The sequence below is a fragment of the Phascolarctos cinereus genome, unplaced genomic scaffold (assembly GCF_003287225.1).
Source record: "Phascolarctos cinereus isolate Bilbo 61053 unplaced genomic scaffold, phaCin_HiC Scaffold_2;HRSCAF=192, whole genome shotgun sequence".
Classification (NCBI taxonomy): domain Eukaryota; kingdom Metazoa; phylum Chordata; class Mammalia; order Diprotodontia; family Phascolarctidae; genus Phascolarctos; species Phascolarctos cinereus.
Genome location: NW_027555625.1, coordinates 360,602,959 through 360,628,832, shown reverse-complemented (window position 1 = coordinate 360,628,832; position 25,874 = coordinate 360,602,959). Strand labels below are relative to the sequence as shown.

The 25,874-nt window shown below is 39.6% G+C and overlaps 1 protein-coding gene across 4 annotated transcripts in view; it reads left to right on the top strand.

The window, feature by feature from the left end:
• Nucleotides 1-25,874, top strand: part of WDR25 (WD repeat domain 25) — a 253,945-nt gene that overhangs the window by 8,321 nt on the left and 219,750 nt on the right. Inside the window, exons 2-4 of one of the 4 annotated variants that reach the window (XM_078150416.1) lie at nucleotides 5,119-5,256; nucleotides 7,585-7,646; nucleotides 9,579-10,462. In XM_078150416.1, the coding sequence (XP_078006542.1) occupies nucleotides 9,626-10,462 (837 nt within the window). In that variant the 5' untranslated portion in view covers nucleotides 5,119-5,256; nucleotides 7,585-7,646; nucleotides 9,579-9,625. The remainder of the gene's footprint in view (nucleotides 1-5,118; nucleotides 5,257-7,584; nucleotides 7,647-9,578; nucleotides 10,463-25,874) is intronic. The other 3 variants (XM_021007340.2, XM_078150417.1, XM_021007339.2) reach the window with 3 other exon arrangements.

The following is a 25,874-nucleotide window of genomic DNA, read 5'->3' as shown; positions in this document are numbered from 1 at the left end:
TAGAAAGTTATAGTTAGAGATTGTGATTTAAAGTTCAGTTCCATAAGATAGCAAGGCCTAGAGTGTGACCGTGCTGGTGCATGGCCAAAGTTGGGGGAGGAGCAGCCATGGTGTAGTGAAAGAGATGTTTCATTTAGAATCAGAAGACCTGAGTCAAATCCTGTTTTTTACACTTAGTAGCTGTATAACCATGGGCAAGTTATTATTTGTCTTTATCTGCATCCTCACAAACTGTAGTTCTTTATCTCTCTTCCCTTTTGTGGCTAAACTCCCTAAGAAGGCCATCTACACTAAATACCTCTGCTTCCTTTTTTTCCTTACTCTTTGCACTCTGTCTTCTGACCTCACATTCAACCCAAACTGGTCTCTCCAAAGTTACTAATGATCTCTTAATTGAAAAATCTGATGGCCTTTATTCAATCCTTATCCTTCTTTGCAGCTTTTGACACTGTGGATCACCTTCTCCTTGATATTCTCTTGTCTCTAGGTTTTTGTGTCATTACTCTCCTTGTTCTCCTGTCTGACTGTTCTTTTTCTGTGTCCTTTGCTGGATTTTCATCCAGGTTGTGCCTGCTAATTGTAAGTGTTCCTCAAGCCTCTGTCCTGGGCCCTCTCCTCCCACTGGACTACTTCCTCTCTACTAATGAATTTCTCATGGTTTTAATTACCATCTCTATGTGAATGGCCTCTTAGATCTACTTGTTCAGCTCTGACCTCTCTCCTGACCTCCATTCCCACATCTCCAACTGTATATTAGACATCTTGAACTGGGTGTTTTGTAGACTTCATAAACTCAGCATGTTCAAAACTGAGCTCATCTTTCCTTCTAAACCCTTCCCTCTTTTTAACTTCTCTTTTATTGTGGAGGGGGCTACCATCCTTCCAGTCATCTAGGCTTGCAGCCTTACTGTCATCCTTCATTCCTCACTCTCACCGCCCAAACCAATCAATTGTCGAATCCTGTCGTTTCTACCTTTGTAACATCTCTTCTATACTACCTCTTTTCTTCTCCAATACTGCAGCCACCTTGGTGCAGGCTCTTGTCATGCCGTGCCTGGATTATTGCAATAGTAATAGGATGGTCTTCGTGCTTCTAGGCTCTTCTCACTCCAGTTCATCCTCCATTCAGCTATAACAATGATCTTCCTAAAGTGAAGGTCTGACCATATCATTTCCCTATTTAGTTAATTCTGGTGGCTCTCCTTTGTTTGGCTTTTAAAGTCCTTTATGACTTGACTGGTTCCTACTCTTCCAGTCTTTTTACAGCTTCCTGCTTTCCACTTATTTACTGATCTAGTGACACTGGCCTTCTTGCTATTCCTTTGATAGGACACTCCATATCTCGACCTCATGCATTATCACAGGCTGTCTCTAATGTATCTAGAACTTTCTCCTTCCTCATTTTCACTTCCTAGTACCCGTGTGTCTTCCTTCAAGTCTTATCTAAAATCCCATCTTCTGCAAGAAGCCTTTCCCAGTCCTCCTTAATTTTAGTGCCTTCTCTCTGAGACTACTGCTAATTTATCCTGTCTGTTATCTTTTTTGTTCGCAGCTGTCTGTATGTTGTTTCATCCATTAGACTATGAGCTCCTTGAGAGTAGGGACTGCTTTTTGCCTTTCTTTGTATCCCCAGAGCTAAGTGCCTGGTGCGTAGTATGGCTTAATAAATGCTAGTTGACTGACAAATGATGTTGCCTACTTCATAGGATTATGGTTACAAGAAGAAAGTACTTTGATTTGAAGTTGAACACTTCTATTTTCAGGGATTAGGGGGTTATTGACATATATTGAAATCGCTGATGATGGTAGCAGAGGATAGGGTGAAAAGGAAAACTGAGCCGTGTCTTTGATGTCACTGGGGAGTGAGATAATAACAGAGGGATGGAGGTTGATTATCATGGAAGAAAGGGAAGAAAGAAAAAAGAGAATGAAGTAACGTGATAGGGCTTGGCAAGGAGTTTGAAGCCTTGGAAGTGACCCAAATTATACCAGCATTCATTTAATTCAGTCACTTAATGTTGAGGAATTATAATTCATTTGCCTCCTAGAGCAGGGATCCTAACCTGGGGTTAAGATTACAGGAAGTCTGTGAACTTGAATTGAAAGAAAAATTACATGGTTATTTTAGCTAACTATAATTTAGCATTACCTTCAATCGTGCATTCTTAAAAGATCCTTATTCCGAGAAGGGGTTCTGAAAGCTTCACCAGACTGCTGGGGTGGGACAGGAGGGAGTAATCCTTGGCATGGAAAAAAAAAGTTAAGCACCCCTGCTCTAGGGGTTTAGATGCTTCGTCTTTTCCCTTTATTTTTCTTTTCATAAATTTAATAAAAAGAAAATGGATTGTGATATTGAGCTGTTTCGGATCAAAATACAATTCTTATTTTATGGTCCTACTTGGGTTAATCCTTCGTTCTAGGGGTAAGATGGTAATAAAAGATTTATGGTTAAGTGTTAGCTCAGAATTGCAGCCTTCCCCCCTTTCTCAAATAAGCTGAAACTACCAAGAATAGCATATTACCAAGTTGACTTTTATCTCAGAGGGAAAAAATAGGCCACTTTTAATCTTCTTTTTGGCATTACATAAACATCTAAAAATGTATCCAATTTATATCTTGCATTTAATATTTGTGAAGTGCTATTCTGTTTCAGAGAATGTATGTCTGGTGACTCTATTATGGTCCCATTAAGACTGAGAAAGCTAAAAGGTCTCCCCTGAGAATGGTCTTAAAACTGTCCCATTCTGGAGATGTTTTCCCCATCTCCATCATTTATCCTTTCTATATTCCTTGCCAGGAGGGGAGAATGTGTATTATGTAATGGGTCAGTTATATTTTGGCTTCTTTTCCTCTCAGTAAATAAGTGGAGATAAACCAAAGATCTCTATTATAACCAAGCTGTTTCTCTTCCTGACACTTTGTGATATCTTTCTGTGGCCCCCACCCTACCTTTCTAACTTTGTCTCATACTTTTCCCTTTTCATATAGGATCTGCTTAATCCAAGTTGAACTTCTCACTGCTCTATGAATGTGTCTCTCACTTTCCCTACCCTCTTGTCCTCAAATATATTACTTCCTAACAACCACCTTAATTTTCAAATCCTAAAACAATATCAGAAAAGCTACCTACTGTGGGCAGATCCCTGTGCTGGGCCTTGGGGAATAAATGAAGTTCAGATAAGACATATTCTCCGCCTTCATGGAGTTTGTAATTTAGTTAGGGGATGAGACGGACACAGATTAAATAAAATATACATGATATACACATTAGTAATGTGTTTTGGGGTAATGTGTGCCACAGGAAATAGGCCTAAGCTCAATTAACATCTTCCTCTCAGATCCTTTCTAGACTGAAATAACTTCTCTCTGTGCTGATGTTTCATAGCATAAAAAAAAGTCAGGCATTTCTGATGTTTTAATTTGTGTCGTATTTATTGGACATGTCATAACCCTTCTAGTGAAAGGGTAGAGAACAAGGATGGATAGCACAGGGTGGAGAAAGAAGACTGGAGAGGGAATCAAGAGACAAGGGTTTGAATCTTGGTTCTGATCCTTATTGGCTATATAGCGATGGGTAAATATTTTAACATCTCTGAACCTTAGTCTTCACATCAGCAAAATGGGGTAATTAATTTTTTGTGACATCTTTTTTCAATCACTTTCATTTCCAAATATATCTCACCCCTCAATCCCCAAACAAGCCATCCCTTGTAACAGTAAAAAAGAGAAAAAAAATAGTTCTTCCAAATTAACCAACCCATCAACTGAGTGTGACAGTATATGCAGTATGTCACCCTAGCTTTCCACCTCTGCTACTAGGGGAGAGAGGTACATTTTCTTAACTCTTCTAGGTCAAGCTTGGTTATAATTATACAGCATTCATTTTCTTCTTTTTTAATTTACATTTTTGTGTTTGTGTATATTGTTTTTCGGGTTCTGCTTCCTCTCACTCTGCATCTTTTCATGTATCTTCCCATGCTTCTCTGAATTCTTCATGTTCATATTAAGTCACAGTAATATTATATTATATTCTACTTTGTTTTGAATTGTTCATTACCACAGAAATGCTGCTATGAATGTTTTCGCATATATGGGTTTTTCCTTTTTGTCTTTGACCTCCTTGGGGCATATGCCTAGCAGTAGGATCTGGGATAAAACTTTAATTTCATTGTTGCAAGGAAAACATTTTGTTAGCTATGAAATACATACAAATATGAATTGTCACAATTATCCATCCTTGTATCCTCAGGACACAGAACCTTGTATGTAGTCGGTGTGTAGCAATTTTGGAGACCTCATTAGCACAGACCATAGAGATTTGGGTGAACCAGGCCAACAGATCGCTTCTGTTTTGAAGCTTTGTGAGCCTTCTAGCCTTTATATTATTGCCATAATTAAGGAGATCTCAACAAAATATTTTAGCAAGTGTGAGCAGGAGGACATCACTTTCATCTGGGGGTGGGAAATCAGAAGAGGCTTCCTGGAAGGAGTAGGCCTTAGAGCAAGAGAATGATTTTAACAAATGAAGATGAGAAGATAATAAGGTTCAGGGGTGGAGGATAGCCTACATGAAAGCATGGAGGAAAAAGAGGGAAGAATTAGATCAGGAAATGGTAATAGTTCAGTTTGTCTAGAGTGTAGAATGTGGAATCAATCAATCAATGAATAAACAAGTATGGTACTTATGTGCTAGACACAGAGGACACAAAAACAAAGAATCAGATAATCCCTAGTTACAAAAAGCTTACATCCTAATGGGAGAGATAATAAGTACATCTAAAAATATGTAGTCTAAATATGGAACTAATAAATATGTATCAAGGAAAATAATATAAAATATGACCCCAAAAGTACACTGGAACTAAATTGTGGAGAGCCTTGAACCATATGCCTGTGTTAGAGACACAGGCAGTTCAGGAGGGGAAAAACAAGAAAATGAAATTGTCTGGGACTGGTTAATAAAGGACTTAGAAGCAGAAATTGAAAATCTAGGTCTTGACCCAGGGCGTAATAAAAATTAAAAATGGAGCAAACATCTATTGGATACTTTGTAGAAGTCTTGGCAACTGTGGCAGCTGACTGATGAAATAATAATTTGTTGTCGTTCTGTCATTTCAGTCGTGTCCAACTTTTCATGACCTCATTTGGGGTTTTCTCCGCAGATATGGGAGTGGTTTCCCATTTCCTTCTCCAGCTTATTTGACAGATGAGTAAACTGAGGCAAACAAGGTTAAGTGACTTGCCCAGGATCACACAGTAAGTGTTTGAGTCCAGATTTAAACTCAGGAAGATGCGTCTTCTTGACTCAGACCTGACACTATCCACTGTGCCACCTTGCTGCCCCAAATACTAATAATATAATAATAATTATAATAGTATGCTAATAATTGTATAATGATGAAAATTATTATAATAGTAACAGCTAGCATTTATATAGCACTTTAAGGTTTGCAAAATGCTTTACAAATATTAAGTCATTTGATCCTCACTGCAACCCTGTGAGATAAATGCTGTTCTGATCCTCATTTTATATATAAGGAAATTGACATAGCTAGAAAGTGTCTGGATAGGATTTGACTCCAGATCTAGTGCTCGGTCTACTGCACCATCTAGTGGGCAGTTCTAGTGCGTCATCTTGTACATCTTGTCTGTCTTCTGTCAGGCTTAAAAGAAGCAATCTTTGTTCTTTCCACTCATGCTAGTTTTCACCTTACTATGACAATAAGTTGAAGAGAGGCATGCATCACTGCTCAGCTCCACCAGGCGCAGGTGGCTATGGAGATCTACCCAAAAGGATTCCTTAGGCTTCTCAGATATTATTGCACCTATTTCAGAGTAGACTTAGGAGAGAAAGACGTAGTAGGACGGGGAAAGTACTTAAGCCCATTAAGTACTCTGTTTTCTAGGTTCAAATACTTTATAACCCTAATTTGGGTTTCAATTTAAGATTAGGAACTAATGATTTAGAAAAACATGCTGCCTTGTAATTCCAAAAGCCTTTTGAAAAGCTGAAAACATTAGTGTAGATCTTAAAATATGGGGTTGTCACAGATATGTTAAAACCTATTAGTTAAATCATTGATATCACCTGATATAATAGGTTTTGTATGTGTGATCAGTTTTATTGTGTACACCATTTCTTTTATTAATTTTATTCAGATTAACTGTCATCAATAACTCCATTGACATTTTGCCCCCTCTTTTATGGTATATCTGTGTTTTAAAACTGTTACTACACAACACTCTATTAGAGGATCGCCATGGAGGAAGGAAACTCTTAAGATGACTGGGAACAGGTTAAATGCCTTTCTCTCCTTAGTCTGAGCTGAAGTAGGTACAATAATATCTGAGAAGCCTAAGGAACCCTTTTGGGTAGATCTCTGTAGCCACCTGCATCAGGTGCAGCTGAGCAGGGATGCATGCCTCTCTTCAATTCATTATCATAGTAAAGTGGAAACTGTCATGAGTGGAAAGAACAAAGATTACTTCTTTTGAGCTCTGACAAGAAGAGAGACAAGATGTATAAGAAAACACAGTAGAACTGACCACTAGATAGCACAATGGACTGAGTTCTGGATCTGGAGTCAAATCCTGCTTTAGACACTTTCTAGCTATCTCACCCTGGGCAAGTCAGTTTCTTTGTCTGTAAAATGGGAATAATAATAGCACCTACCTCCCAGGGTTTTTGTGAGTATCAAATGACTTAATATTTGTAAAGCATTTTGCAAACCTTAAAGTCCTATATAAATGCTAATTGCTTTAGCATGCGGCTGCCACAGTTGTTATACTACTACTTACTACTTACTAATAGATGTTTGCTAAGTTTTTAATGGTCATACTCTAGGTTAGGACCCAGATTTTCAATTTCTCCTTCAAAATCTTTTATTAGCCAGTCCTAGGCAATCTCATTTTCTTGCCCCCCCCACCCCACTCACCCCTCCTGAATTGCCTCTGCTTCTCCAGAAGGCTCTCCACAATCTAGTTCTAGTCTGCTTTTTTGCATTATGTTTCATGACCCCAAAATGACTGTTTTACTTGATATGTATTTATTAACTTCATATTTAGACTGTATGTATTTTTGTATGTACTTGTTATCTCTTTCATTAGGATACAAGTCCTTTGAGAGTAGGAATCATTTCATTTTTAGTTGTTTTGTCCTCAGTACCTGCCATATATTAGGTGCTTAATAAATCTTGTTTGTCAGTTGACTGATTATATATTCTGCATTAGACAAACTGAACTGCTAACCATTTCCTGTTCTAATTGTTCCCTCTTTTACCTCATGCATTCGAATAGGCCATCCATCCCTTACCCCTGAAACTTATTACCTTCTCATCCTCATTTGTTCAATCTTCCTCTTCCTTTAAGGCCCTCTTCTTCCAGGAAGCGTTTTCTGATTCTCCCTCTCCCTCCCAAGCTGAAAGTGAAGTTCTCCTATACTTCACATAGGCCATAGTACTTTGTTGGGTTCTCTTTGTTGACTTTTTATCATGAAGCAGGGAAGTTGATCTGTCACTCCAGAATTCATTATCTTTCCTTCAAATTATACTCCTCATTCATCTTTTTTTTTCTCCCTCTTTCTAGTCATCTGGGTTCATATCTTCGGTGCCACCCTCAACCCGTAATTCCGACTCACCCCACAAATTGTAAGTTGCTAAATCTTGTTGGATCAGTTCCCTTCTCTTGACTCACATAACCATCACCCTGGTTCAGGCCCTCTTACCTTTCACCTGAAGTATTGAAGTGGCTTTATAATTAGTGGCTGTGCCACACGTCTCTCCCCATATCCGCCAAAGTACTTTTCCTAAAATATCGATTTGACCATGTGCTGCTCCACTCAGTAAATTCCAAGTACTCTTTGTTACCTCTAGGAGCAAATGTATCTGGCTCCAATCTGCCTTTCCAGCCTTATTGTATATACTCCCCTTCCTACTACAATGCAGCTAAAATGGTCTTCAAACAATGCATTGCATCCTTCGTCCTGCTGTCTTTACACAGGCTGTCTCACCTGCCTAGAATGCACTTCTTCCTTGACTCTGGCTCTTAGAATCTCTGGTTTCCTTCAAGGTTAGGCTTAAGCACACATTCTGCTGGAAACCTCTCTTGCTCTTCCACTCCATTACTCCAGTGTGTTCCACCCCAAATTATCATGTACCTATTCTGCGTATCTTGATAGATTCATCTTATCTCCCAGACTGGATGGGAAGCTTCTTGAGGGCAGGATCTCGGTATTTCCAGGATCCAGTACAGTGACTGGCACAATAAGGTGCTTGTTGATTGGTTGATCAATCAGTGGAGCAGCCATTTCCAGGAGCCTTGTCTTCCTCCTACTCATAGCCTGTGTATGTATAGGCAGAACGTAAATCCAGGAGAACTCAGGCCTTTGGGATGTGGTTGATGAGGTGGTTTCCAAGTGAGGAGCACAAGAAAATTGAGTGAGATTTCTTTGTGTCAGAGTAAGTTATCTCTGGGGAGTCTGGATGGCTTTCTTTTGTGTTTTGTTTGTTCTTTGGGCTTTGCTGTACCCTGCTTGAGGTCTTAGGCGCAGATACACTTGAGGGGTGAGCAGAGAAAGCTCTGCTTTACAAGGTCAGGAATATCTGGAGCCTTGATACTTTCATTTGAATTCTTTCCTGTTGTCTTTGATGGGCCTCTGCTGTACGTTATGGGACCCTAAAAACCAGAGTGTGTGGGACCCTATCATTCTCCCTTACCCATAGCACATTCTACCTGGGATCATATTTGTTTTTATCTCTCTCTCCCTCTATCCCTGCACATAAGATTAGAAATTCCTCAAGGAGAAGGATCTATGTTGCTTTTTCATTTTGAATCATCAGTGCCTTGCATGTAGTCGGTCCATACATTTTTATTGAATAGAATTGAGTTCAAGAGCAATGAATGATTGAAAAATTATTGTTTTTTGCTTTTGTAATATATTGCAAAGGTGTTGAAATATATTCCAAAGGCCCATGGAAATTATATATATTTGTTTATACTTGTCATTATGATCCAAAGATTAACAAGGCATGATCCTTTTCCTCAAGGAGGCTACAAGTAAGATGAGGCTTATATATACAACATAAAAACATTTTCATCAAATGCCTGCCTTTGTAATTGTTTTGTTTAGAATAGTATTTTTAAAGTTAATTAATTTATTTTTAGTTTTCAACATTCACTTCCACAAGATCTTGAGTTCCAATTTTCTCCCCACTCATCCCTCCCCCCACCCCAAGATGGCATGCATTCTGAATACTCCTAATCTGCCCTCCCTTAGAATAGTATTAAAATGAGTTTGCATTTTCTCAGTACATGGCAACTGACTATTAGGGGAGTTGACCCAGAACACTTTGGATTACAAAGGAGATGTTAGCCTTGAATTTCATATGAGTTGTGATTATTATTATTAATAAACATTTTGTTGTGGATAGACCATGCTTGGATCATTGAGCGTTAATTACACAGGCATAGCTATTGTTCAGACAGCCTCTTTTACAGTTTATTGTATGTTAAATTTGTGGTCCTGTGGAAATTTTTTCATTGCAATGTTTTCTGATAACTTTTTTTTTAAACAATTTTAGGTATTTTGTACTCCTAGGGAAGATTTCAAAAGCTTTTTGGTTCTTCAATGACTTCCTTGGTAGCTTATGACGATTCCGACTCTGAGGCTGAGGCCGACAATTCTAACAGTTCTTGCCAAGAAAAAAGGATCAGAAACTTTGGTCAGCCTTTACCATGTGACACATTAGCTACAAACAACCCACAACCTAGGTGGGGCAACCTGAATACTGGTTTGGGCATTGTTGAGGAATATTCTAGGGTATGTGGTCTCCTAGAACCTCAGGCAGAAAGAAACACCTGGAAGTCTTGTCCAGGGCCTAGATGTCAGTGGCCTAACACGGAGCTCCAAGTCAAACCCTGCACATTCACACCTTCAGATTTCCCCACATCTCCCAGCTCCACATCATCTGGGAATAGAGAGTTGGCAGGTGCATCTGTTGGCAAAATGAGGCCTTCGTGTGAAGCTTTCAGAGTCCCCAATTCATCTTCCTGTGCTTTAATGTCTTTGGAAGCCACGAGTCAACATGGAAGCCTTTTGCAAAAGAGAAGATGGGAGAACATGGATTTTGTCAAAGGAGGAATTAAGCCTTACATCCCCAAAAGACTGAGACAAACACAAACTTTAACTGCAGGAACTAGTGAGAGAGGAGGATCTGAGCTACAAAGACAAAGAACAGATTGCCCATCCTTCTCAGAAGGATTCCCCATGAGAGAATGCACAGCCACAGTAGTTTCTGACTTTATTAAGCCGTATTTAGATGGAAAGTATAAATCGACAGAAATTCCGAAGAAGGTAATCTTTCAGATGTCTGAGCATGGAGGACCAGTCAACAGTGTCCAGTGGTGTCCAGTTTTACAGCACAGTCACATGCTTCTCTCAGCTTCTATGGATAAAACTTTCAAGGTAACATTCCTTAATGGAAAAAAAGTCTCATCAGATGTTCAGTCATTATTGATTAAGCCCCTCCTGTTTTCAAGATACTGCATTTAGCCTTGTGGGGAATACAGAGGGGCAGTAGAATGGAGTAGAAATAGCCTGGGACTTGGCATCAGAAGATACAGGTTTTGTCATTTGCTAGCTTTGTGACTATGGGTGAGTGATTTTACCAGGCTGAGCTTCAGTTTCTTAATCTGTAAAATGGAGATGCTAATTCTAGTAATTCCTGTCTGGCAGGGTTACTGTGAAAAAATCACCATGCAAAGGCTAAAGCAGAGCCTAAATACAAATAGTTGTTATTAGACAAAAATTAATAAGACATGAGCACTTCTCTCAAGGAGCTTATGGTGTATTGGAGTAGGAGTGGAGAGGAGACCAGTACCCAGATCTATAAAGTGTCACACTGTGTGAGAGAGATGTGGATAGTTATAGAGCTTTCAGAGTCCATGAGAGAGGAATCTCTCCTGGCTAAGGGAGTTAGAGAGGACTGCACTTAGGAGGCACATGTTTCAACTTAGTCTTAAAAAAGATTTTAGCTAATGGAGATGTTGAGCAGAGGGCATGCCCTCTGGTGGAGTTTGAGAAGGATAAGTATGAAGCATGTTAGTCAAATAACAAGTAAACTGGTTGTGTGAAAGGGAGTTTTTCAGAAATAGTTAACAAGCATTTGCTAAGTGATGGGCACTGAATTAAGCTGTGGGGATACAAAGATAGTCACCTCCCACTCCCAAACAAAACAAACTCACAAAAGAACCAAAACCCCAAACTCCATAGTCCTTGCCATCAAGGATTTCACATTCCAATGGGAGGAGACAACATATGAGTATCTAGGTAATGCAAGTTATATAGAGAGTATGTGAAGGTAATCTGAGAAGGGAAGGCATTAGTAGCTGGAGGGAGCCAGGAAAGGCATCCTGTGGAAGGTGAGAGTGAGTGCTGAAGGAAGCCAGGGAAGCTGAGAGGTGGAGGTCAGAGGGCAGAACATTATAGGCCTGGTGGTCAGCCAGTATGGAGGTAAGATAGTTTATCACATTGGAGGTACTGCAAGTAGGTCATTGTTGCTGGCTGATAGCAGTTGTGGAGAGTGGTAAGGGGTAGGAAAGCAGGTGTTGTGAGCATAATTCAACAAAAGTGGACTGAGGCACATTTTCTCTGAGCAAGATAACATTTTATTAACAAGGGTGCTAAGTGCCAATCAATGGCTTCGTCATTTTAGCCAAAGACCCCTAGCAGAAGAACAGCTCCTCTTTTCTAGTTTTTGGGAAGCAAGGAGCAAAAGACAGAACAGGGTAGGGAAGGAAAAAATGCAGTTGGTTATAGGATCGGAGACATCATGAGGTTGAGGACAACATGGAAGTCTGCATAGCTGAGGCATGGGGGACAATACGATTGACTGAAGTTGGGAAAGGGGGGCTAGCAACAATCCTGTCTTCCCTCCTATGACTAAGAAAGGTGTATTGTTTGAGTCCATCTGTGAAGTTTGAGGGAGTGGGCCAGACTTGTTTGGATAGCAAACCAGACATCCTTCAAAGATGGCTTGGTGGTGTAAAGATAACAAACCAGACTCCCTAATGTCCACCTGCATCCCCTAAGGACAGGCATGTAAAAAACAGATACAGAGGGACAGCTAGGCGGCACAGTGAATAGAGTGCCAGCCCTGGATTCAGGAGGACCTAAGTTCAAATTTGGCCTCAGACACATAACACTTACTAGCTGTGTGACCCTGGGCAAGTCATTTAACTCCGTTGCTTAGCCAAAAACAAACAAACAAAACAAAAAAAAATAAAAAAAAGAATAGAACAGCGAATAACAGAACTGTATTTCTAAACTTAACTTGTTACAGGCCAGCTGAATTTCTGTGCTAAGTTCAGAGACAAAGAACTGTGACTTGAGCAGTGACAGGACAAAATCAATTAACTGCAAAATAGGATCAATAAAAACAATACAGAATCAATTTAATCTTCTCACAGGAAAGCCAAGAAGAAGCCAGGTTATGAAGAACTTTTATGCCAAACAGAGGAGTTTATATTTTGTCTTGGAGGTAATAAGGAACCACTGGAACATCTTGAGCAGGGGTGACATGATCAGACCTAAGCTTTAGAAAAATCACCTTGGCTGCTGGAGGGTGAATTGGAGTAGGGAGAGATTTGGGAAGAGAGATCAGGCAGAAGGTTATTGCACTAATGCAGGAAAGAGATGATGAGCGTTTGAACCATGGTTGTGACTGTTAGATGTAGAGAAAAGGGGATGTGTTCTAGAGATGTCGTTAGGGAAGAAATGGCAGGACTTTGCAACAGATTGGATATGTGGGGTAAATAAGAGATAGAAGAAGCAGTTGGTGATATGTGACTAGCTCAGCTGAGAGAATAGATCTGGAAATCATCTGAAGGGAGATGATTATTGAACCTAATGGAGCTGATGAGATTGGCAGTGAGATAGTAGAGAAGGGGGCCCGGGACAGAGCCTTGGGATGAAGACCAGGAAAGGTGATTGAAAAAGAACAGTTAGAAAAGATAGGAGAAGTTTTCCACAACATGTCTACTATGGACGTGTTTTGCATAACTGCACGTGTACAACCTATATTGAGTTGCTTGCCTTTTCAATGAGGGTGGGTGGGGAGGGAGGAAGAGAGAAAAATTTGAAACCTAAAGTTTTAAAAGCATATGCTTAAAAAATGTTTTCACATGCTACTGGGAAATAAGAAATACAGGAATGGGGTACAGAAGTCTATCCTGCCCTACAGGAAAATAGAAGGGGAAGGGGAGAGGTAGAAGAGAGGACAGACTAGGGGAAGGGATATTCAGAATGCATGCCATCTTGGGGTGGGGGGAGGGGGGAGATGGGGTGAAAATTTGGAATTCAAAAAACTGTGGGAGTGAATGTTGAAAACTAAAAATAAATAAATTTATATTAAAAAAAAGATAGGAGAAGCAGGAGAGAGCAGTTAGAAAAGAGGAGAAGCAGGAGAGAGCAGTGTCATGAAAATCTAGAGAGACAACAGCCCGAGGTGAGAAAGGAATTGACAGTGTTAAATGCTACAGATAGGTTAAAGTGGATTAGGATTAAGAAAAGGCCTTTAGATTTGGCAATACTAGAATCACCAGGTATATCAATTTGTTGAGGTCTAGGGGTGCTGGGAACCCCCAAATTCAATGCAAACCATGTGGGTCCTACCTTGAATGAATTCCACCCAACCCTTCTTTCAGCCAAAGACAAGGTTTATTAGAACACTGGTCAGGGTGGGCAAGATTTTAAGAATCTGCCCTGTTTGGTGACACTTGTATTGACAAATAGGCCAGATTCTTAAGGAATCTGGGTGATTTAATGGGGGCAAGATGGACACTTATATACAGTGGTCAAGGAGCGGCCGATAGCTTGGGTGACTGGGAGGGAACAGAAGGGGACCTGGAAGGGCTGGGTGCCTCAAGCAAACGCCAGGGACCTGGGCCATATGGAAGGGGTCTAGATGTAATTGAGGAGTGGCAATCTCGGGTGGGGCCGAGTGCAGACAATGGGAGCCACTATGAAAGGGCAGTTGAAAGGATTAACTGGGAAGGGCCAGGTGCCCCAGATGAATGCCAAGGACCTGGGCCATGGGGAAAGTCCAGGGGTCTATCATTAGTGCCCCATCAAATTGACATGAGAATTTTAAAAATTATTTTCCTATAATTTCTCCTACATGCACACATATACTTCAAATGCAAATATTTATGAGCAGAAGTTGTAATTTTAGTTTGAAATAAAATTTTTCATCCTATTATCTCTACTATATACAAATAATGTGAAATCTGACATGAAGTGTATGGGTAAGAGATGAATACAGAAGGTATGATGGGAACCTGGAGATATGAAAAGGTTTGGAATACTCACTGGATATGGAGACAGTTGTGTGAAGAATAGAATGTTTGCCCTGTGGCAGTAAGAACCCGATTGGGATTGTGTAACATAAATTTGTAGCATATCCAGCCAACTTGGTTTTGTGATTTTCTCCAGCTCCATTTCGCAACATGTGAATAAGAGTGAAGGAGATAGATGGTGGCAGTAAACCATGAGTTGGGGCGTGAGGAATGATCTAGATAGGACAAAGGAGCCAGGGATTTGAATGGAGAGAAGAATGTAGAATTGAATTGATTTCCCAACAGATCAAGGGAAGAAGAGAGTAAACTGTCCAGGGGGATAGCCTGGGAAAGAGTCCAGGGGTGGAGGGAATGGAGACCACAATGAGGGTTAGGGGTCATTCATTAGGTCATTCATAGGGAAAGATGGAATAATAAAAGATTGTGATCAAAGGAATTTCAGAGTTCATGAATGTGGAGGTGGGGAGGAAAGATTGTGATCCTGGCTTTGAACTCTTTTAAGGAAGAATAAAGATAACAGGGAATTTGGATTGGCTGATAAAACTGGATAGCATAAACCTTAAAGGAAGAGAGGTTACTTAGTCAAGATGGTTGATGGAAGGTATGTAGATGGCAGTGGGGAGCAAGGAATATTCCAACTCCACCACAACCAGTGACTTGGGAGGGAATTACTACTAAATAAATATGGAGCCACTACCAGAAGGAGTAGGGAATTTATTGGGAGGACCCATATCTTAGTGAAGGTTAGAAGATGGAAAGAGTGAAGAAGAAAGAGGTTTAACATTAAAGGAAATTTATTAATTATGGAGCATGCATTCCAGAGTGTGGGCAAATCTGGAGTGGAAACTTGAGTGGGTATGGTTGAGGTATGTAGACCTGATGGAATTTTGTACATCAGCCACTCAGCTGCTGGGCGTTCAGGATCACTGGGGATAGAGTGAATATAATGGGATGGGAGTATGCTAACCATTAAGTATTGCGTCTAGGCAGGGTATCCATAGTTGGAGAGAAGTCTATTGAAGAACACATGAGACTTGAGAGTTTAGTTTTTGGGCAGAAGATTTTGAGTACTGTGAGACCCAAGGAGGTCTGTCTCAAAGCAGGCATGAACAATCAGAGATAAGGGATCCCAGTCAAGAAGACAGGATGTTCTACTTATTCTGGAGAAGACCACTGGGAGACAGGAGATGGAAGGGGTTTAAGCCATTGGGCTATGTGGCAATGGAAAAGATAGTGGGACAAAGCCCCACCTGATTACTAGTTGGGCAGTGATCACTTACCCTCGGGCCACTTACTTACCCTCTCTCCCTCCATCCTCCCACTCCCTCTTTGTCATGTAAGAGGTGGCTGGATAAGCAAGCAGAACCCTACAGATAGGACCCAGCCTTGGTGAGTACCAGGGGTCTTAAATGGCCCAGTGCTGGTGAAGTATATTTTAGTAGCTTGATGGATTGGTAACCTCCTCATCATGAGCAGTTCCTTCAGATTGCAGACCGTCCATATCTTCTCATTCTGGGGGATTCTTTTCATGTTCCTATATAGAGATTTCATCTAACATGCTGGAGGCCTTTGTGTCATTTAACATCTAGTGGGACCAGAACCCCTTCCAGTGAAGCACTCTGATGTGCGTCCCTCGCCTCTCATTGCTGCTCTGTGACAAGTGAGCTGTCTTTTTCAGTTGTTCATTTTCTTGATGATTTTATGATTTTTGTTACAAGTTTCTTTGATGTCTTTTGTTTTTTATGCCACAGAAAATACCTGGGGTTCTTCCACCAATAGAAATCTCTTGTCACAAAGAAAAACAATTAGGCAAAACCAACTGACGCAGCCACTGCAGTCACCACTGGTGACACACTGCAGGCCACTGACACCCAGTGTGCAGCTTTCGTGTGTGTGTGTGTGTGTGTGTGTGTGTGTGTGTGTGTGTGTGTGTGTGTGAGAGAGAGAGAGAGAGAGAGAGAGAGAGAGAGAAACAGAGAGAGAGAGTGTGAGTGAGTGTGTTATAAGTTTGGAATCTTTGAAAGGACTGTGCTAAGCTTACTGTCCTGAATCCAGTCCAGCTGTGATGTCTGTATGAGATTATATGATGAATGAATGAATGAATGAATGAATGAATGAATGGAGTGGGCCATCCGTTCAGCTACATACCTTAATCTGGACTACATGCATTCTTAAGCCACTTGGTGTTTGCTCTATATTTTTTGGGCCAATTTTGAGTGTTGATCTTGATCAGAAGGCCCTTTAATGTTTCAGGATTTGATGCAACAGGCACAATGCTATTTGTAAATGTAAGTATTCGGAGGACCTTACTATCCATAGGGAATCCCTCTTCCATGTGACCTAATAGCTAACATTTATATAGTGCTTTAAGGTTTATGAAGCACTTTACAAATGATATCTCATTTTATCTTCATAACAACCCTGGAAAGCAGGTGTTATAATTATCCCCATTTTATAGATAAGGAAACTGAGGCATAGCTGTGACTCGTCCAGAGTCAAACAGTGATTGAGGCTGAATTTTTTTTTTTTTAGTGAGGCAACTGGGGTTAAGTGACTTGCCCAGAGTCACACAGCTAGGAAGTATTATGTGTCTGAGGCTAGATTTGAACTCAGGTCTTCCTGACTCCAGGGCTGGTGCTCTCTCTGCTGGGCCATCTAGTTGCCCCGAGGCTGAATTTGAACCCAGATCTTCCTGAATCCAGGTTCAGCACTCTACCTACTGTGCCACCCAGCTAAGTCTTGTCACATTCTGTGACAGTAGTGAACACCTTTATTTTTCTTCACTTGATATTAATAATCAGAAGGTGGTTGAACAAAGTTACCTCTGTGGTTGCACAGAGGTGTGTGTCTTCTGTTTTATCCCTAGCATCCCTCCTCCTGTCCTTCCCAGAGAGCCATCCTATATAACAAATGACATTTTTTAAAGAGAAAAAAATCAACACAAGTGATAGATAAATTGGAAAAGACCAAAAATATGCATTATGTAATATCTGTGGGTTGGGGGTGTCCTCTGGTGTCTTTCTTCATTCGAGTGGTGCTTCTCTTAAGGAATCTTAAATAATAATAACATATACATGGAAGACTCCTTTTTGGAGGAGAGCCTTTAAAGTTGCTTTGTGTTCTACTGAGTCAAAGCCTTTTTTTCTAGTCAACGCACACAGCTGAGATCTGGTATTTGTTATAATTTTCAGTTAATTTATGATTGTGAAGATATTTTCTGTAGAAAATAGTTTACAAAAGCTTGACTGTTCCCATCTCTCTCTGTCTTTCTGTCTCTATCTCTCAGACACACACAAACACACATATTTTTCTCCACAAAATACCTTTGATATACTGCATGGAATAGTTTTATATTTTATAGAAAGTAGACATAGCGGCTAGTAGTTTTTTCAATTTAAATTTTTTGTTATTCTAAACTTGACAAACACCAACAAAGATGAGCATTTCCACATAAAAAGAACAGAAAAAAAGAATTGTATGTGAGATCAGAAATCTCTACTATGTTCAGTCTGCTTCCTTTTTAAAAGTCTCTAATAAGTTCAACACATTACTTCCACAGATGTCTTGCTTATCTGTGTCTCCCTTTGAACCTTCTTCTGTTCTCTTCTATGCATTCTTTTAAATGCCTCATTGATATTATTTTCTTTCCTTTCCTTTTCTTTTTTGGTGTCACTGTCAATATCTCCCCTGTTTTCCTCCTCTTCACTTTTTCTTTTAATTCCCCTTTTACATTCCAGCCTCCAAAGATAAAGTTTCTTGTGACTGTTTCTTTCCTGACCTTACCCTCCCTTTAAACTTCTTTTTCCTCTCTCCCAGTCTATTTCCCTTTCGAGTTTAATGTATTTCTACACTGAACTTCTCTCTCTCTCTCTCTCTCTCTCTCTCTCTCTCTCTCTCTCTCTCTCTCTCTCTCTCTCTCTTTCTTCTGTCTCTCTGTAACCTTTCTTCATATAGTTGAGGTAAAAGTGGGGTTCATGTGATATCCACCCACCTCTACCTCTTCCTCTATGTTTACATTATTTTATACTCTAGTTATGAGAAATAAATTCCATTCCTGTCTTCCTAATTATTCCCTTACCTTTTATTTCATCTTTTAAGACTATCATAACAGAATAACCCCACCCTGGTCCCTCTGTCATGTTTAACACTCCCCATGACTCTTGAATACATTAGGGTTCTGAAGGTACACGTCTCTTCTCTCTTTATTAGAATATAAATACTTCATCATCATTTAGTCCAGGGATGCTTAGCCTTTTAAAAAAAAGTGTTATACACCTCTTTGGCAGTCTGGTGAAGCCTTTGGACTCCTCAGAGTAATGTTTTTGAATGCATAAAATAAAATATATAGTATCACAAAGAAAAGCAAGTATATTGAAATACTGTTATCAAAATGTTAAAAAAAAAGTTCTTCCCAGGTTAAGAATTCCTGAATTTTAGCACCTTCTGAGTGCTCAAAAATATTTACTTTTTTAGGTGTGTGGAATGTGTGTGGAGTGGCCACTCCACTGTAGTGTCTCATATTTTTCACCTACTTAATCTCTGGACTGGCTCCATTACTAAACAACCTTTACACTGACAGTCTGGGTTCCCAGAGAGGGACCACCATCATGCAATTAAAATTAAATTCTGTAAGATAACCATGTTGTGAAGGAATGTACTTGCGTCACTTACCATTTTAACTCCCACCAATGTGTTTCCATTTTTACAGATCAGATACTCGCAGTTGTGACTGTTTTAGGTCTTAAATATAAACTCTTTACTTAGCAATAAGACAAAAAAGAAGAGTGATATCACAGGTTTTCATGTATCATAGCAAACATGATACATCATGATCCACAGAGAAACCTGGGTCAGACTCATTAATTCACTCAATATCTGTGGGAGACGATGCTCACACACAGAAATCAGGCAGGGAAGCACATGAGGAAGGAAAACCCATGTGCTCTGAGTAACTTGACTCTGGGCTGCAGGTTTTGATGTCATTGTTCAATGCAGGTTGATCTGTACCACATGAAGCTGTTTCTCTGCTAACTACTTGTCTGTTTATCCTCACTTCTCCAGGTGGATAAATCCTTTTTTTGCTTGCCTTCCTCCTTCCTTCCTTCCTTCCTTCCTTCCTTCCTTCCTTCCTTCCTTCCTTCCTTCCTTTCTCTCTCCTTCCCTCCCTCCCTTCCTCCCTCCCTCTCTCCCTCTCTCCCTTCCCCCACCTCCCTCCCTCCCTCCCTTTCTTCTATCCTTCCTTCCTTCCTTCTCTAAAACTCTTCTTTCACTTGTCATTTCATTTTTTCTCTCCTTCTTCATTTTTTCCTTGTAGCTAAACCATTTGTCCCTCAGGCTCTGCTTGCATTTGTTTCGTAGCTACTCTCTTTTTGAGCCTTGCCTGTTGTGCTTTTTCTCTTGATCTTCACTATTTCTTCATAGTGTCTGGGATGTTCTGGTGGGTGATATGGACAGCCTCAGTTCTTAATTTGGTATTTTGTGCAAAGACCAAGCTCTGCCTCTTCCCACACTTTTGGATGGGTTATCAGGTTCTGTTTGGACCCAACCTCAATTTCCTGGGCTTTTGCTTCTGGCTTCCACCTTCCCTAGTATATCTGTGCTCAAAGTACTGGCAGGCTTTTAGCACCGTAGAATCATCTGGGGTCATAGTGCCATGGTTTTCAGGGCCCTCTGCAACCTCTTAGATCAAATTACTGTGGACTTTTTGGCCTCCTTGCATCAGCCTAGTGGCATCATCAGATTGCTGTGGGCTCTAGGCTCTGTTTTTCTCAGATCTCTGCCTGTTTCTGGCCCTGTTGGAGCTTTTCCAACTGAACTCTTGACTCTTTGACTTGGAACAGACCACTATGAGCTTCCTTGTGCTCCTTTAGGGTCTCTGATTAATCAGAGTACTCATAGGCATCTGACTTTTTTTTTTTTAACTTGTGTTTATTCTAATTTCCCTAGCAGAGGGGTCTTGAAATTTTGTTTCTGGCTATCTTTTTATGCAGTCTTGGTCTAGATGAAGGAGCTTATTTTTTCTCTTTGAATATCTTGATCATGATTTCATTTCATGCTCTTTTTTGGCTTTTCCTGCATTATGTGTGTGGGCACTGGGCTCTTTTATGAACCTTCACACCATCATTTTCACTGGAAATCAGGGAACAGTTGCTGATGACGTCTCCATAGCCTCTTTATTTTTCAGCAATACTGCCATTGAGATATTTTCCATTTGTTTGGCATCTTTGCCTTTCTTGATATTTGAGTGCCTTGAAAACTTCTTTTTTTTTTTAACCACTATCACAGATTTCTTCTTTGTGTATTTAGCTCTAGCTGTTCTTTCCATTACATTTTCTTAAGTGCTATTTCTGCTTCCTCATATAACACATCAGGTAATGAGGTGTTAGAAGGCAAATGTGATGTTTGCATGTCATGAGTGAAAAAATGAATTACTTTAGAAGTGCTTACAAATCTTTTGTATTTTTTTTCCCATGGGGACATCCCTTTATTTTCCAATTTTAGGTAGGAATACAAAGGATTATACATTGTGAACAATTAGAGACCTCAAGGATCATTTAGTAGAAGTCTCTTATTTTAGAGAGAAGAAAACAGAGGCTAAGGAAAGGGAAATGACTAAGTCACGGTCACAAGGTCAATAAGGCAAAGGTAGCTAGCATTGGACCAGACCTCTCAGGGGCCGGGGAGGGGCTGATCAAATAGTTAAGTCTTCTCTTGGCCTTGGGATTGGGACTGGCTGAGTGCTTAGGAGGGTAGGAGGCCGATGATCTTTGGTTTGGGGGCTGTCTGATCATCTGACTGGGAGTGATGTAGGGCCCTGACCCCTGGATTTGTCTGGGCCCCAAATCAGGCAGGAGTTGACCACTCTCTTCAGTTTCTGTACTGAGTCCTGCCTCCAAGGGCTGTAAGCATTGCATGCTGTGAACCTGGGCTGGCCCAGGGGGCCTTTGTGGGACCTGGTTCCAGAAAGATGCTCCCAACTGCAAGTGAGAGTCTGATTTCTTCTCAGAGCTTTGTACTATCTGGGCATAATCTATATCCTTCTGAGCTGGGAAGTGCTGGCTGGAGCTCCTTGGGGAAATCTGGGCCTTTTCCTGCTTGAGTAGATTAAGGGGCATTTCACCTGTAAATCTTTTGTATTTTATGTCTGTTATCCACCTGATTTTGTCAGTAAACGCTCTTGGTTTGCTCTGGCCTAATTTGGTCTCATGCCAAGTTTTCTACAAGCTTGTTTTCACCTTCACTGCTTTCTATCGTTTTGTGAGATGATGTTGTGACAACATTTTAGGCATTAAAACAGCAGGTTTGGATAGTGAGGGAGATCAGAAACCATGCCATACGATGATTGATGAAGGAACTAGGGATATCTAGCTTTATTCAAGGCTTATATTTTTACATGTATTTAGTATCATTTATTAAATTTAGTATTGGGCATGTAAAGTATCTTTCTTGGGGTATTTCAGTACCTTAAAAATCTGAGTTATTCCATGTGGAGGCTACCTTCGCTTCTGTGGATCTCTGTCCTTTTCCATTTCCCAATCTCCCCCTTTCCCCTCCTTCCTAACCTTAGCAGATGTCTTTATGCGTTGCTGTTCCTGATTGAAAATTATCACCTGATGGCCAAACTTCTGGTGATGTGCCTGTCTGCATTTAGATAGACTGGTCTCTGTATGGCAGATGGACAGTTTATAACCGGTCCTTACTGGAAGCCTGTCGGCTCTCACTGAGAACTTTGCTAAAGCCTTTGAACCCAGGTTCGCCCCCATGCTATGATGAGCCATCAGCAGAGGATGTTAGTGGAGGTTTTTGCCCTTTTTGATATTATAAAACAGCAAATTAATGAACAAGGCATCTGTACAGGGATAAAAGGTGACACCCTGTGGCCATAATTAAGTGGATGATTTGAGTAAAGGGGCATTTTTTTTGGTCTTAATTATCTGAGTTATTGTCACTAGGTCATCTCTTGGGTAATCAGAATTTTATTACTACTGGTTTTCAGCGAGATTTCTGAATCTGATAATGATAATTTTCATCTTTTAACATAATGTATCAATTTTTTAATACAGATTTTTGTGATTTAGAAAGCTTTCTCCACCACTGCTGTGTGAGGTAGGTGTTGTATTATTATCTGTCTTTTACAGTTGAGGAAACTGAGACTTTAGGTTTAGCTCACTTGTTTCCTGTTATCTAGTTTATTTTGGAGCTAGACTTGTGCTTAGATCTTTTGACTCCATTATCATTAAAAACACTGTAGGTTATGGTAAACACTCTAAAAAGATCCATAAGACACAGTTCCCCTGCACTCTTGCAATTTAAATCACAGGCAGGCAGATGAAGCAGCATGGTAAAGGGAAGAAAAGAGATTAGATGGGAGTTCCAAAGCTATATGTTCAAATCTTCCTTCTGTCACTAGCTCTGGCAAATTACTCTGTGCTTCACTTCATCTATTAAATTTGGCATGTAGTGCCCGTGGCATAAAGCATCTGCAGACCTTCCAGTGCTATTTAATTGTCAGGCATTATTATCGTTATTATTATGCTTATTATTTAGTAGGTAGAACTACATGGACAAAGGGTGGGTAGATGGAAAATTGGGTTACATATTCTGCATATTAGGGCTACAGTGTCCTTGAGCTATGTTTCCTGAATTGGTATTCTCACCTCTTTGATGATAACAAGACATATGGTAATTCTATGCAGAAATATTTTGCCTGGGTGTGATGAATGCTTGTAATCCCTGCTACTGGGGGAGATTGAGGCAGGTGGATTGATTGAACTTGGGAGTTCTGAGCTGGAGTAGCCTAAAACCCATTAGGTGTGTGCTTTAAGTCCAACTCACCCATGGTGAGCCCACTGGAGTGGGTGACCACTAAGCTTCCTAAAGAAGGACCCAGGTCAGAAACATCAGGTTAAAGCTTCAATTCTGTTCAGCAGTGGGATTGACTCATGAGTAACTGATGCATTTCCAGCCGGGGTGAGATAGGGACACTTTTCCAAAAAACTTCACAAAAAAAGAAAGAGAATAAAAACTCAAAGAAATATTTAATTATTGAGGGAGAGGTAAATCAGAGACCGGATTGGTAGTAATCCTATAATAGAGAATAGAAGTGGTTGACTGTTCCTGGCATGTTTTAGGAGAAGAAATCTATGGAAGAATACTTTGAGGAATCAGAGCTTATATTTTGATATGTTACTTTTAATTATTTTGGGGTAGCTTTAAAAAAAGCTACATGTGCCTGACTTGTATTTAACTCTGAGCAACTGAGTAAGGCAGTAGAAAGAGTGCTGGATTTGGCATCAGAGGAGACATGGTCCAAATCCTAGTTTTGACTGTTAAATATATTAGCTGTATGGCCCTGAGCAAGTCAGTTCTCTAGGAATAATACTTTCGTTTTACAGAGTGGTTGTGAGGTTTCAAAGTACCATATAAACCTTAAAGCCATAGAGAAATTGGGGTTTTAATACTGCTGTTTTAAGAAGTTGTATGATATAATTAGTAAAGATGGCTTAGTATGCCATTCTTTTAAGTCATTTTTTTACTTTTTCAAAATTTTCCATAGATTTATTATACATTAATCTTTTATATACATTTGTTGTGATGTATGAGATATCTAGTTCATCCATTGATCTTTCCTTTTTGCCTATTAGTAGTTAATATTTTTTTACATTTTTATTTAAAGTTTTGAGTTCCAATTTTATCCCTCTCTCCCTCCTTGAGATGGTAAGTGATCAGATATAGGTTATACTTATGCAATTATATAAAACATTTCCATATTAGTAATTTCGTACTAGAAGACTCTCATAAAAGAAAAAAATAAAAGAGTGAAAAAATAGCATGCTTCAGTCTGTATTCAAATAATATCAGTTCTTTCTCTGGAGCAAATAGTATGCTTCATCATTAGTTCTTTGGGATTGTCTTGGATCATTTGTTGCTGACAAGAGCTCAGTTATTCACAGTTCTTCATGAACAATATTGCTGTTATTGTGTGCAATGTTCTTCTGGTTCTGTTCACTATGAATCAGTTCATGTAAGTTTTTCCAGATTTTTCTGAAATTATCCTGCTTGTCATTTCTTATAGCACAATAATATTCCATTACAATCAGCTTGTTTGGCCATTCCCCAATTGATGGGCATCCCTTCAATTTCCAGTTGTTATCCACTACAAAAAGGGCTGCTATAAATATATATATATATATATATTTTGGCAATTGGGGTTAAGTGACTTGCCCAGGGTCACACAGCTAGTAAGTGTCAAGTGTTTGGTCTGAGGCTGGATTTGAACTCAGGTGCTCCTGATTTCAGGGCCGGTGCTCCATCCACTGCGCCACCTAGCTACCCCTGCTATAAATGTTTTTGTACAAATAGATCCTTTTCCCTTTTTTTGAATGTCTTTGGGATGTAGACCTAGAAGTGGTATTGTTGGGTTAAAGTTCCTAATTGCTTTCTGGAATGGTTGGATTAGTTCACAACTCCACCAACAATGTATTAATGTCCCAGTTTTCCCACATCCCTTCCAACATTCAGCATTTCCCTGTTTTGTCATATTAGCCAATCTGATAGGTGTGAAGTGGTACCTAAGAGTTGTTTTAATTTGCATTTCTCTAATCAGTAGTGATATAGAGCATTTTTTTAATGTAACTATAGATAGCTTTGATTTTTTTTGTCTGAAAACTGCTTGTCCATATCCTTTGACCATTTATCAATTAGGGATGAATTGTATTCTTATAAACTTGACTCAATTCTCTATATATTTGAGAAATGAGGCTTTTGTCAGAAATATTTGTTGCAAAAAATTTCTCACAGTTTTCTGCTTTTCCTATAAATTTGGTTGCATTGGTTTTGTTTGTACAAAAACTTTTTAATTTTCTATAATCAAAATTATCTATTTTACATTTTGTAATGCTCTCTAATATCTTCTTTGGTCCTAAATTCTTCCCTTATCCAGAAATCTGACAGATAAACTATTCTATACTCTCTTAATTTGCTCATAGTATCATCCTTTAGTGGTAAATCATGTACCCATTTTGACTTTATCTTGGTATATGGCGTGAGATGTTGGTTTATACCTAGTTTCTGTCATACTGTTTTCCAGTTTTCCCCAGAAGTTTTTGTCAAATAATGAATTTTTGTTCCAAAAGCTTGGATCTTTGGGTTTATCATATACTGTGATTATTTACTATAATGTAATTTATATCTAATCTATTCCACTGATCCACCACTCTATTTCTTAGCCAGTACCAGATTGTTTTGACAATTACTGCTTTATAATACAATTTGAGATCTGGTATGGCTAGACCACCTTCTTTCCTATTCTTTCTTTCTTTTTAAATTGATTCCCTTGATATCCTTGAGCTTTTGTTCTTCCAGATGAATTTTGTTATTATTTTTTCCAGCTCTGTAAAATATCTTTTGATATTTTGGCATGGCACAGAATAAATACATTAATTTAGGTGGAATTGTCATTTTTAATATATTGGCTTGGCCTACCCATGAGCAATTAATTTTTCCAGCTGTTTAGATCTGAC